Source organism: Arvicanthis niloticus, chromosome 10 (genome assembly GCF_011762505.2).
Source record: "Arvicanthis niloticus isolate mArvNil1 chromosome 10, mArvNil1.pat.X, whole genome shotgun sequence".
In the NCBI taxonomy this organism is placed as follows: Eukaryota; Metazoa; Chordata; class Mammalia; order Rodentia; family Muridae; genus Arvicanthis; species Arvicanthis niloticus.
In genome coordinates this window covers 25,729,698-25,742,725 of record NC_047667.1, presented here as the reverse complement: position 1 = coordinate 25,742,725, position 13,028 = coordinate 25,729,698, and the positions used below count along the sequence as shown (strand labels likewise).

General features: G+C 41.1%; 1 protein-coding gene and 1 long non-coding RNA gene across 3 annotated transcripts; one reads left to right on the top strand and one right to left on the bottom strand.

Annotated features, from left to right (window-relative positions):
• Window positions 1–454: 454 nt before the first annotated feature.
• Window positions 455–7,949, bottom strand: Znf281 (zinc finger protein 281). Of its 2 annotated transcripts, none has more exons than XM_034513084.2 (2): window positions 7,794–7,949; window positions 455–7,577 (listed from the first exon to the last, which is right to left on the bottom strand). In XM_034513084.2, exon 2 carries the CDS (start codon window positions 7,557–7,559, stop codon window positions 4,899–4,901), a length of 2,661 nt encoding a protein of 886 aa, XP_034368975.1. In that variant the 5' UTR covers window positions 7,560–7,577; window positions 7,794–7,949; the 3' UTR covers window positions 455–4,898. The 2 variants fall into 2 exon arrangements, with proteins under 2 accessions (XP_034368975.1, XP_034368976.1); XM_034513085.2 differs by having other exon boundaries at window positions 455–7,573; window positions 7,794–7,942.
• Window positions 7,950–8,196: 247 nt separating this feature from the next.
• On the top strand, window positions 8,197–9,008 carry LOC143443674 (uncharacterized). The gene is made up of 2 exons (XR_013112845.1): window positions 8,197–8,336; window positions 8,413–9,008. It is a non-coding gene; the product is annotated as an uncharacterized LOC143443674 (long non-coding RNA).
• The last annotated feature ends 4,020 nt before the right edge of the window (window positions 9,009–13,028 follow it).

Genomic DNA, 13,028 nt, shown 5'->3' with positions numbered 1-13,028 from the left:
GGAGTATAAGGTCTAAATCAACTTTTTTCTTAGCTACTTCATTATACTTAAGAATGACCCATTTCAAAATATAGCACGTTCTTCAAGTTTTCTCTCACACAGTACGTTTCAGCCCAGCTATATGTGGGCTACACTTAGTATAGTCTTACTCTTGTTACATAAAGAGGTATGGGCTGGCTGTGCTTGCTTGCCTATCTGTCAGTACATATTCACAAACTGGTTTTGTACAACTAAAGAACCTTCATATGGCTACTATCTTGCTAAGATTCTTGTTGGTGGAAAGCAGTGAAGCCTGAGCATTTGCAAGGTTCTTATAAGCAAGTGTGCAAACTCCAGGTTCCACACAACTTACTTGACTGGCGGATCGCTGAATGCCAAGGCTTTATATAACCTGAATGTTTTTCACAGATGGTGATGAAGTAAGTTGCAGATGAAAAAATTTGTACGGGATACATTTCAGGCATTAACTTTTTATTTGTACAACAAAATTTAGGTATATAGGCATCTTCTAAGGAAGAGATTCTTAGAATGTGTCCACGAGTAAGACATATGCTTATTGACTGACTTATAAATTAGGTGCAGATGTATTTTCACTAATGTGCTCTTGGGGAGGCACTGGCTCTACCAAGTGTGGGCTCCACCAATATGTGAACCCAGAACTGTCAGGTAGTATTTCACTGCATAAGCTACAAAGAATTTAGAACCTTAGTAAATCACTCACATTTAAATATTTAAAGGAAAAACAAAAACCCCAAACCAAGAAAACAAAAATTTGAAAATGTATGCTCTCACAAAGATAGTGACTTCATTAAAACTAAGTAGCTTCAAATTCCTTAGTTTTGTTTTTTAAAATAAAGGGCAAGACAACAGATTTCCAAGGTGTTATCTTCAATGCTATACATTCTAAGCAATAAATTAAGGACATAAAAAACAACAGAACATAATTTCCCTCAAAATCCATCAGGAACTCTAGCATCTCAGAGGGTCCAAGCAGATAACTAACTGCCCAGATCCTTTTCTCCACAGTCAGGAGAGCTACCTGACACTGACACCTCAAGCAGCTGGGGACCCTACCACAGCTCCAGCAGTCCTGCCCTGCTGTGAGAACTAAATCCTATCCTCTTGTATCAACAGAAAACATGAAGACAGCTAAACTCAGAAAATGATAGCCTTTAGATGTCTAAAAATAGTTGTAGTTGAAAAATTTCCCCATTCTTTCTTAAGTTCTTCTGTTTAATAAGAACCTATGAAGTTTGAGGTTAAGGACAACGTATATCTATCTTTGTGAGGGTAGCTGTCCAAACTGTCACCCAGCCAAGGTCACTATACAAATGATAATTATAAAAATGCTGATCATCAGGAATGAAACAATATTAAAATGGACAAGAACTTCTCCATAATTAGTGCAATACACGAAATCTGAGGTAGATGTTTATATCATGTTTGCAATACTTAAAAATTACCTCATAAACTACTGGCCAATAATTGCTGAAAAGCCTCACTATCCTGAATTTATGTAGTGCAACAGAAACCCACATGATTTACTATTTTACACCTAATGTCTATTTTTCTTTTTGAGACAAGAGTCTCAAGTAGCCTGGACTGGCCTCAAACCTCATATGTATCCAGAGATGACTCTTAACTTCTGATCTGGATGCCTCTACCTCTTTAGTGCTTATTACAGGAGTCTAGAGAAGCTGGCTTATTCAGTACTAGAGATGTAACTAATCTACAGGCTTTGGGCAAGACCTCTACCCACTGAACTACCCGTATTCATAGGCCATACTCTAATGTCTGAAAAACAAAGAACGTTAAACAATCAAATTCATAAACTGTCCATAAAAGAAAAAAGGCAGGCAAGTGGGTTTTGAAGATTCTTATCTGCTTCAGCTAATCTGGGGAAACAAGCTGTTCAGAGAACCAAGTAACTGGAGTCATAGGAGACTGCGTGAAATTTCCCTTAGGCACTTGACTCCGAGACAACCAAGTGTGGAAGTAATGAGGACAACACAGACTATACTACCTTCTAATCAACAGGCCCCTGCCTGTTTACTATAAATTATGTTAGCACACATATACATACAACCAGCATTCTACCCTTGTGTTTTCACTCCTATTCCATCAATATTCATATACGTAAACCTCAAAGCAGTTTTCTTAACATCTCAAGAGATGGCCGACTTTAAAAAAAAAAAAAAAAAACAGGGTCTCACTGTGCCCTGGCTGGCCTGGAACTTCACCTGCCTCTGCCTCCCCAGTGCTGGGACTAAAGGTGTGTGTCATCATGGTCAGCTTCTGTCTTTTAAGTTATGTCAAACATCTTTACTGCATCTTCTATATCACAAGCTCACCTTTTCTTCTAATACCTATGATCTTAATTTCACAACCTTTTAACTGCAATTTAGCTTTTTTTTTTTTAACTAAAAATGCTCAAGACCATTTTAATCCATCATTCTGTAATTTTATTATAACCCTTTGAGGCAAAAGGATATATAACACCTTAAGCCAAAAATATTTCGATATGATTTAAAATAAAGCCTCAATAAATAAACTCCCTAATATTTAGGATAGCTAGCCTAGTTTCAACATAATGCAATTTACATTAGATTTCTATTCTTTATATTATTGTGCACCTCAAACAAAATACTTAATGCATTTTAAATAAACCTAGAAAGACAAAATACAGTATAAATACAATAAAAATGCAAGCTCCTAAATTACAATTTATACCATTAACGTGAATATTTTATGAAATGTAATCCACAGAGACTAAGTGATATCTCCTTTCTTCAATGTTGTGATTAACAGGACTTTTATTGGTAGTAAACTAGAGCAAACAATCAGAATAATACATATGTAGTATTCAGTACACACAATAAAAGTTAAAGAAATTCAAAACCTGTATAAAACAAAAGAGAAGAGAGAGAGAAATCATACAGCTTAAGAGATACAGGGGTAAAGGTCCTCTCCATCTTTGATCACACTTGTCTCTGTACCCAATAGAACTTACTGCACTTAATAAGACATACAGACATTTTAGTACTGAGTATATTAAAAGAATTAAACACATTTTCTAAAAATCTTTTAATGTCAAGTTGGTACCCTTTAGCTAACTAAAGCTAAAGGGTAGAAGGTGGGAAAAGGGAATTAACTAGTATTTTGTAACCATTTTTAATAATTTCTTATTTTCCAAACACTGCTTTTATAACAGAAGTGTTTTACACTTGCACAATATTAATTACTTTATTATACATGGAAGCCTGTGTTAGGCTGATTACACAATGAGACTGCAAACAACCAGTGGTACTTTTCTGACGTCAGAAGAGTTCATAAGACTAAACATCACCAAAAGTACATAAAAACTCATCAGCATAAACATCAAAGTACATTAAAAAATATAATCAGGAAAAAAAATACAATTGCTAAAAAGTGGTTTAGAGCAGAGCCACTGACTATCAGTAGCTTCAAATGGCAATTAGCGTTCATAGCAAGTTTTGATGACTTTACAAGATCCCTGTACAATACTGACTAATACACCCCTTCAAAATGTACATTAAAGGCTGCAATTTCACAGAGAGTTCTGATGTCATTACTAAATACACACTCTTATCTGTTACATAAGCTATGCCACCAGGTGGGATTACAACCTTTTGACATCTATAGCTTGTACATGGAAATCTGTATTGGGTTTGTTTAAAAAAAAAAAAAAAAGTCAGGGATGTTTACCCTATTTAGTATTTGAATGCCATAAGACATATAAAATGCATAATCAATTATCTACTAGATGATAAATCACTCTAAAATTGAAACCATCAAGACAGGGAGAAGGAACAAGAAGGCCCAGAACTTTAAGAGGAAGTTAAGAACAAGTACCAAAAACCAGAAGTGAAGGTGGTACGTAATATCATAAATAAGAGAATGTTTTTAGGCCATGTATAATGAATAATGCATACCCCAAATTTCAATAGATTATGTGACTTGAACTTACTTTCTAATACTGAAACCAACCAACCACTTGGGTTTTAATTTTAACACTGTACTAGATAGACATTCACAGAATCACTTAATGGAATTACAGCCTTGTTACAGGTGGATAAAGAGGATTTTTTTTTCCTCTTTTTTTTTTTTTTTTAAATTAAAGCTATCATTCCAGGCTTTGATCAAAGATCTAAGAATATTTGTTCTACCAAGCTGGAATGAATCTGGGTTTGGAAGTTTGGAGTACATTTGAAAGCTGCAACAAAATATAGGTAGCCAACAATCTCAGAATTTTGGATCAGCCCAGACAGAGATAGCACTTGAAATGTTTTCGATCCCTTACTTAAATGATGACATGTATATTCTATCAGCCCAGAAAGAGCAATCTGAAATGTTTAAGATCCCTTAACTTAAACAATGAAATGTGTATCATACTATTTGTAAATTGGATATTCCATTACGGTGATAACGTACAGAATTCCCATGCGTTATTACACTTTCCTGAGAGTAAAGCAATTAGAATAACCTTAATCCTAGCAACAAAGTTTCATTTTTTTTCCTTTTTTCTTTTCTTTTTTTTTTTCCTGTACTTTTTTTGTTTTGTTTTTTTTTTATTTTATTTTTTTTTTGTTTTTGCATTTAAAACTTTTGGGCTATTCCCTGACAATCTATACATGTAAATTTGATTGCTAAACATTGTCACTTTGAATGTCAAACTATTTTTAATCTATTGATTTTGATTAAAAATCATAATACAAACAGAGCTAAAATCACACTAACAAAATAAACTAAATATGAAAAGTTGCATTGAAAGGGCATTACATTATTCTTAATAGGATCGTGTAGAAACATTCCAATGGCAGTGTTCTCAAAATAAAACAAAATCACATTAGACTCCCAGCCTGGTCACTCTCGAGACCTTACCTGTAACTCTGGCTGGTGGGTGTCTTTACTCTTGTACTACATGGCTCACTTACATCAGACATCATATTTGTATACCCTGAGAAATCTGACACTGAAGTCCTTACTCTATGGTCCACTTCTCCATTAGAGTTAGTGATAAAGGTCATTGGCACCCTGCTGCCCGACTTAAACTGAGAACCGAATGCTTGTGCAAAGTTCTCAATCTGGTACGTTGTTCTAGGCTCTATGTCTTTCTGAGGATCAATCTGGCTAGCTAACTCCTGAGATGGAATCTGAAAGCTTGTTGAGGACTCTAAATTTTTCTGTTGTTCCTTCTGGCTAGTCAATTTCTGAGATGAGGACTGGAAGGCTGATGATGTCTCTAAGTTCTTTTGAGAATCTATCAGATCATCCAGCTCCTGGGAAGGTGTCAACTGCTGATGTGTAGCATCCAAAGCAGATAAATAAAGACCTGGTTGAGATCCAAACAACATCCCAAAAGGAGGCTTTGGCAATGAAGATGGCAACACTGAGGTAACAGATTGGCCAAAACCACACTCCAAAGGAGATGTAGTGTATATCTGTTTTTCTGGAAATAAAGTGTGGTTGTGGAGAGGTGAAGACAAGCTGACAAATTGGAAACCGTGTCCAAGAGTAAAACCTGCATTAGTGGATTTTTCAAAAGCCTGTTGGAGGTATTTGGAGTATTCTTGCAACATGCTTGTTTTATCATTTGAAGGTGTTTGGGTGCCTGGGCTCAAATTTTCTTCTTGAACCAATTCAGAGTGTTCTCCTGAGGTGTGTAAATCCACTCGTGGTTCTGATAAATTGAAAGGATCCTCCTTCTGCGTTTCCGATTTGCTAGAGTACTGATCCAGAATACTTTGTAAAACCTCATCAGGAATTCCAGACTTGTCGTGACAAGACTTAATTTCAGCATTTAGAGCTGAGGAGTCAATAAGTGACAATGGCGCCTCATTGTCCAAAACACTGACCCCTGCAGACTGAATGACTGACTGCTGGGAGACCATGTGTCCTACATTGATAGAAAAGGCACTGTTGCTGCTGGCAGTTGGTAAGTATCTTCTCTTCTTTGAAAACTGCATGGCATCATCATAATTACTACTTATCGGGCCTTGTTTGCCACTTGTACTTTGGAGAAGACTAATGGTCTCCACACTATTATTCGATACTATGCCAAGTGAGCCACTTGGTTTACCAGACAAGGATTTCTGCCCAACTACGTCTGGTAACGGTGACACAAAATTAAGGTAGCTTTTATCTGTATTTTTTCTGCTTCCTTTCTTAAAGATCAATTTTGGCACCCTTTTCTGTAGTTCATCTATTCCAGTGCCAATTATGCCCCCACTGCTAGAAACAGTAGGCATTTCTACTGAATAACTCTGCATGTTTATATTGTTTGACATTTGTGATTCATTTGTTTTGCCAGTCTTGTGTTCCTTATTTTCAATAGCTATGCTTTTTGACTTCGATTTTCTCCTTGAAGAACTTGTATTTCCCTGAGACAACACAGCCAGATTACCCATATTGTTATGGTTTGATGACCCAGGTTCTGCACTAGCGGCTCCTTTTGCTATGGCTTCACCACATGTGCGCCTGTGCTTCAGCAATCTGTCAGTCCTTGAAAAATACTGTTGGCAAGTGTCACACTTATATGGCTTTTCTCCACTATGTGTCCTCTTGTGTCTCTCCATATGGTACTTCTGAATAAACTTCATGCTGCACTGATCGCATCCAAAGGGTTTCTCTCTGCTGTGAATTTTCTCGTGTCTCTGCAGTAGGTATTTCTGAATGAAACCCATACTACACTGGCTGCACTGGAAAGGTCTTTCTCCTGTGTGAATGAGGACATGTCTCCGCAGGTGGTAGGAGCTCCTGAAAGCAGCACTACAGTGATCACAGATATGAGGTTTCTGACTTGGGGACAGGACGGCACCTTCTCCCTCTCCAACCAAAGGTTTGGAAGATGCACTTGGCTTCCTCTTGGCTTTGATTCCCTGAGATTCTGGCTTTGGCCTCTTCGCCTTTTTGACGTTAGTGTCCTGCTTTGGCTCCTCGTTGCCATGGTCGTCAGTCCTGCTACCGCTGCTCAGTAATACATCACGGTGGTGCTGGGCTGGTTGCTGCTGGACATGCTGGTGGAGAATACTGAGGTCTTGGATGACGCCGTGGCTCCCCCCTTCCCCTCCTCCTAGGCCTGGTGATCTCTCTTCAGCCCCAGCGAACAGCCCCCCATAGTGGTGGTGGTGATGGTGGTGGTGGGACTGCTGCTCCTCGGAATCTGCAGGTTTCTCCTGCTTGATGCTCACCAAGGACTGCAGGAATCCCCAGGAGGTCCTCTGCGAAGGGAAGGCCGCGGCTGACGCCGCCGGCTCCTTCTTGAAAGTCATGTCCGGGGCTGGCGGAGGGGGGGGCTCAGCGGCCGGGGCTGCGGAGGTAGAGGAGGATAACACGCACTGCGGGGGAGGGGCGGCCGTCCCCGCCGGCCGGGTGAAGCTGGTGACCGGGGGGAGCCGGTGGTTGAACATAACCATACTCTGGGGGAAGGTGGGCTCCATCTCTGCTCTCCTGCCGCCGCCGCTGCCGGAGCTGCCGCCGGAGCCGCTACCACCGCTACTGCCGGGACTGCCGCTGAGGAACCCGCTGCCGATTTTCATACCCCGGAGGAGGCCTGGCTGCGGAGAGGAGGGAAAGGAGGGAAGAGGGGGAACGGCGGTAGGGCCGGGCCCCGGGCCGGGACCACCGCAGCGTTTGGGACCCGCCGCGCCGCCGCCCAGCCCGCACCGCGCCCGGCGCCCGTCCGCAGCCCCGCCGCCTCCGGCCCGGCGCGCTCTACCCCGCGGCCTTCTTGGCCGCTCCCGCGCCCGCCCCGGCCCGCCGGCCACACTTACGGGTTCCGCCGCCGCCGCAGCCGCCGTCGCCTCCAGTTAATAAAAATAACGCCGTCCTCTCCACAATGGAATTAAAAGCCTCCCCGCTTCTGCGCAGCCGCGGCGCGGTGTCTGCCGGGAAGTCCTCGACCGGACCAGAGGAGAGCTCTGCGAGCTCAGTGCGCCTGCGCCTCAGTTTCCGCCGGGCCACTCTGTCAATCAAGGGGGCGGTTGGGCGGAGCTGCTGGGGGCTAGGAGGGAGGGGCGGGGACTTAGAGGCCGACAGCGGAGGGTCTTCCGCAGCGAGGGGACGTGATTGGTGGCTCTGCCGTGGGGCAGAAAGTGGCTGAGGGTTTCTGGGGAAAAGAGGCTCGGGAGGTGGAACTCAAGGGGCGGGAAGTCGGGGGACGCCGGGAGAGCGTGTTGCAGCGTGGCGTGGGAGCCGCAGAGAAAGAGGTTGGAGAAGGTGGAGAAACTGAGAACCGAACATTGGCATTTGATTCACTTTAGCGTTTGCAATCCAAGTATTGAATCAAAATCAAACCTAGAAAAAGATTCCTTAAGGTACTTGTGAGTCTGATCGAAAGCTTTAAACTCGTAACAGTATTGATTACAGATAACTTTTACTCCTTCCTTTCAGATTGGGGACAGCAGTAACGTTTGTCTTGGCGCTTACTGAAGGAGCCTTTGAGACTGCCATAGAGGAGGTACCGCTGCAGAAACTTGTCTGACTGCCAGCCTACCTGAAGGCTACAGCAAAGGGAAACCACGTGTAATCCCAGGTGCAGCTGTCCTGTAAAACACGCCCACACACACTTCAGCATCAGATGGTATTTAAATGCCACGTACTTTCTCAGTTGTCTGAATTTGCTTATCGTGTTGGATGCTAACTCGCCTCATTTGTAAAATATTGGCCATCATTCCTGTCTAAAATCTCTGCTAAAATGTATGCTAGTACATACATATCCTACTCTCCCCACCCCTCCACTATAGAAACTTGTAAAATTGCTCCTTATTCAGTTGGGGGGAAATTAGGTAAAAATCTTGAAATTAAAAGTTCTAGCGACAAAACCAAATAAATACTTATTTAGTGCCTAATAATGTATGAAAGGCATTCACAGCAAGCATGCAAAAATCGAAACCAGCAACTTTTCTAGGTTTATTTATATATCATCACAGACATTTTAATAAAAGGATCTGGAGAATAGTTATTTACATAGTGTTTTCTTAAAGAAATCACATGTCCATTTTTTCATAGTGTTTCTCGAAACGACTTCTTGTAATTAAGTAACTTCCCTGAGAAATTTCAAAATTAAAATCATAGTAAGTATTATTTACCAACACAGGCCTCTCTGAGCCTGCCTGGAAACCTTAAAACCGTATTTTATGAGTAGTTTCATGAGGCATTGTATCTTCCCAACCCCATACAACTACATTTAAATTATTTCCTGAAACTATCAGGTATATAGCTAAGCGTTGAACACTGAAAATTCAAAAACTTCAGGCAGTCATAAAATATTAGTCAATGCCAGTGAGAAATGAGGCTGTCCCTGTATTCAGGGCGTCAGTGTTTAATCGTAAGCTGGGATGCACATAAGGCAGTCCAAGCATGAAGGGCAGTGGGACACTCATATGAAAGCCAACTTTGTTCTCCAGTTATCAAGATAAGAAACCTGTCATTTCTCTCATTCACTCTGTCAGCCTTGAGCTACTCCAAGCAGACTCACCTCTAGGCTGCACACCCCATATATCAGGAAGATGAAGAGACCGTGTAAAATAAAACCGAGGGGAACGCTGTTAGCGCTAATCATTCCGCTAGTGGAAATGCCTGAAATAAACTTTCCTGGGAACAGACAAAAGAAGACACACTTCATCAAGGTCCATTTATTTTCCCGTTTTTCACCATTAGAAGTCGTACCTTGAGCATTTATATGATAACACACCAGCACATCACTTACACTGGTTGTGCTATTCAATTCTTTGGTGATAGAAAATAAAAACAGTATCCCAACTACATAGAATAGTAATTAGAAAACTCAGTATATCAGTTTCTGGGAGGTGGCTGGATGATGAAACACTTAAATATTAATATTTTAAAACTCTGGGGCTGCAGCAACTTCAGTATATTTCTTATCTTTGAAGTTATAAAATTAGAAAATAATTGAAACATTAAACACTACAAGTTACTGACATAGTTCAATGGTACTGTAGTTGCCTGCTGTGGATAAAGCTTGAACCCCATTACCAGGAAACCCAACCAACCTCCTTTAAACCGTCAAAAGAGATAAACTTAGGTAATGGGGGCTGCAGACTTAGATCATCAATGAAGAACATTTGTTTTTCTTGTATAAGATCCAGGCTCAGTTCCCAACACTTCACCCAGAGGATCCCACAGACATGACCATGGTGCATATACATGGATGCAGGCAAAAATTCATACATATAACGTAAATAAATCCTCAAAAAAGATAATAGATACAAATTGTCTATTTGAAACAGTCTCACTTTTCTACCTCTGCCTTCCAAGTACTGAAATCATAGGCTAAGCCCCCACACCCATAAGTATGAGTATTTTTAAAAACACTTAATTAACCTCTGCCTCCTAAGTGCTGGGATTAAAGGTACAGGATACCAACACCAGGCTAGATTCTTTTTTTAAACTTTATGTGCAGGATTGGGTTTGCCTGCCTGTATACATGTGCACCATGTGCACACCTGGTGCATGAGTCAGAAGAGGGTATCATATCCCTTGGAAATAGAGTTACATTTTTCAAACCATTGAGTGCTGGGAATTGAACCCATGTCCTTTAGAAGAGGAGACAGTGCCTTTAACTGTTGAGCCATCCCTCTAGCTCCTTAAATTAAGACTTAAAAGGACTGGAGATGTTGTCTATTGTAGAATGCATACTTAGCGAGTCTCAGGACTGTCAAAAAGGTGTGTGTGGTGATAGAGATCTTTTGTAGCACATGTGAAGCCTAGATTTAATCCACAGGACTAGTAAAAATCAGAAAAAATATGCTGGAGAGAGGGCTCAGTGGTTAAGAGCACCGACTGCTCTTCCAGAGGTCCTCTTCTGGTGTGTCTGAAGATAACTACAGTGTACTCACATATATAAAATAAATCTTTAAACAACAACAACCCTCAAAATAGAAAAAAAAATGTAAAATACAAAATAAACCTTACTTTTAAGATTTATTTATCTGTTTTATATAAATAAGTATTCAATCTGCATGTACATCTCCATGTAGAGAAAAGGGCATCAGATCCCATTACAGATGGTTGTGAGCCACCATGTGGTTGCTGGGAATCGAACTCAGGACCTCTGGAAGAGCAGTCAGTGCTCTTAACCACCGAGCCATCTCTCTAGCACATTGTTTTTTCTGATTTTTACTAGTCCTGTGGATTAAATCAATTAAATTAAGCTAGTGCTCATAACTGCTGAGCCATCCCTCCAACCATAAATTGCACCCTTAAACCTCTTTGGCCAGATGTGGTAGCAGAATCCTTTAATTGCAAAATCTCTAGACACAGTGGCAAGCAGATCTCTGTAAGTTCAAAGCTAGGTTGGTCTACATAGTGAGTCCAAGGCCTGTTGGCACTATGTAGTGAAACTGTCTGAAAACAAAACAAACAAACAAAATGTTTAAGATGTTTAATCTTAATATATGATGGTGAATACAACTAATCTGCCAGGCCAGCAAAATGGTTTAGCAGGTAAGGTGCTAGCTAGCTAATAACACCTCTTTTACCCCTTCTACCCATAAGTCCCTTCCAATCTCTTACATTTTTTTTCCTTTTACTGTGTGTACGTGTGTGCCACAGCGACATGTGGCAGCTCTAGTCCATTCTCTTCTACCATGTGGGTTTCATGAGTCAGACTTAGGTCACTGGGCTTAAGACCAAGCATTTCTACCCACTGAGTCAGATCACTGGGCACAGGTCCCTCAAATTTGATTAATGAAATAGGAATATTATACTATGTGCAATAAATGAATTCCTCAGTAAGTAAAACTTTCTGAACATTGCACAATGTGTTATGACTTCCATATTAGAAACCCAGGCTGTTTACCTGAAATCTATAGTTTGGAAATCAAATAACTCATCGGTGACCATTCATATAACTTAGATATAATTTTCGCAAGGTCAGTTTTCTCTAAAGGAAGGAATAAGAGAAAAATCATGGGGGCCAGGCAGTGGTGGCACAGGCCCTTAAGACCAGCAGCACTCAGGAGGTAGAGGCAGGCAGATCTCCAAGTTCAAGGCCAGCCTGGTCTACAGAGACAGTCAGGGTTACACAACAGTGTCTCCAAAAACAGAACTAGAGAGAAAATGAATGAATGAATGAATCATGTTTTCCCTCATGTCCTGGTAAACTGAGCAGAATATGGAGGGAGACCTAAAGCTCTTCACAGCATTTCTGTCTCAGTTACCTGCTTAAATCACCATCTGCTTTTAACTCTCTTCATTTTGAAAACAGTCTATAGAGGACAATGGACTTTGGATACAGGCAGTTTCAATCTCAAGGTTTTCTCTCTCTCTCTCTCTCTCTCTCTCTCTCTCTCTCTCTCTCTCTCTCTCTCTCTCTCTGTTTATTCTCTCATGTGACAGATACACACCATAAACCAAGGAGACCCCCACTGTGGCTTCCACATACCACAACCAAGTCTGAAACTCAAGACAACCCAGGGGTTCTGTGAGTGTCTTGAGGCATCTCCCTGATGCTGCCCCAGCAGTGGGAAGCCTTTCATTTGTATGCTTTCACAGAGTGCCGTCTTTCCCATAGCATGACCAGCTCTGGGCAGTTCTGATTTAGCAGATCTTCATAAACCTCAGAGTTGCAAACACAGTGTATCTTCTTCATGGAGAGAATCAAATAGAAACATTTGGTCATTAGCATCTGGAGCCATATGATTCATTTCATTTACAGCCTACAGAGAAAAATACCTTTAAGAACAGTTGTGGGGGGTGGGGAGGACCAACCCCTACTCTTTAACTACACAGTGCTAGCTACAACCATGCTACATTTACAGAATGAAAATGCCCTCAGACCTGAGGGGCATTGCCCACTGGGAAATTCACAGGTCTGTCCACCCACAGTGCCTAGCCCTGCCAAGATGTAAAGAAAATACATAAATGTATTCACCTATAGGTATACTAGTTTTTTTTTTAACATTTTAGTGACAGAAATTGCTTGACAGGACCCCAGCACCCCAATGTAGCCAGATTTCTGTGAGCAGGTGGGGAGGAATCCGTGA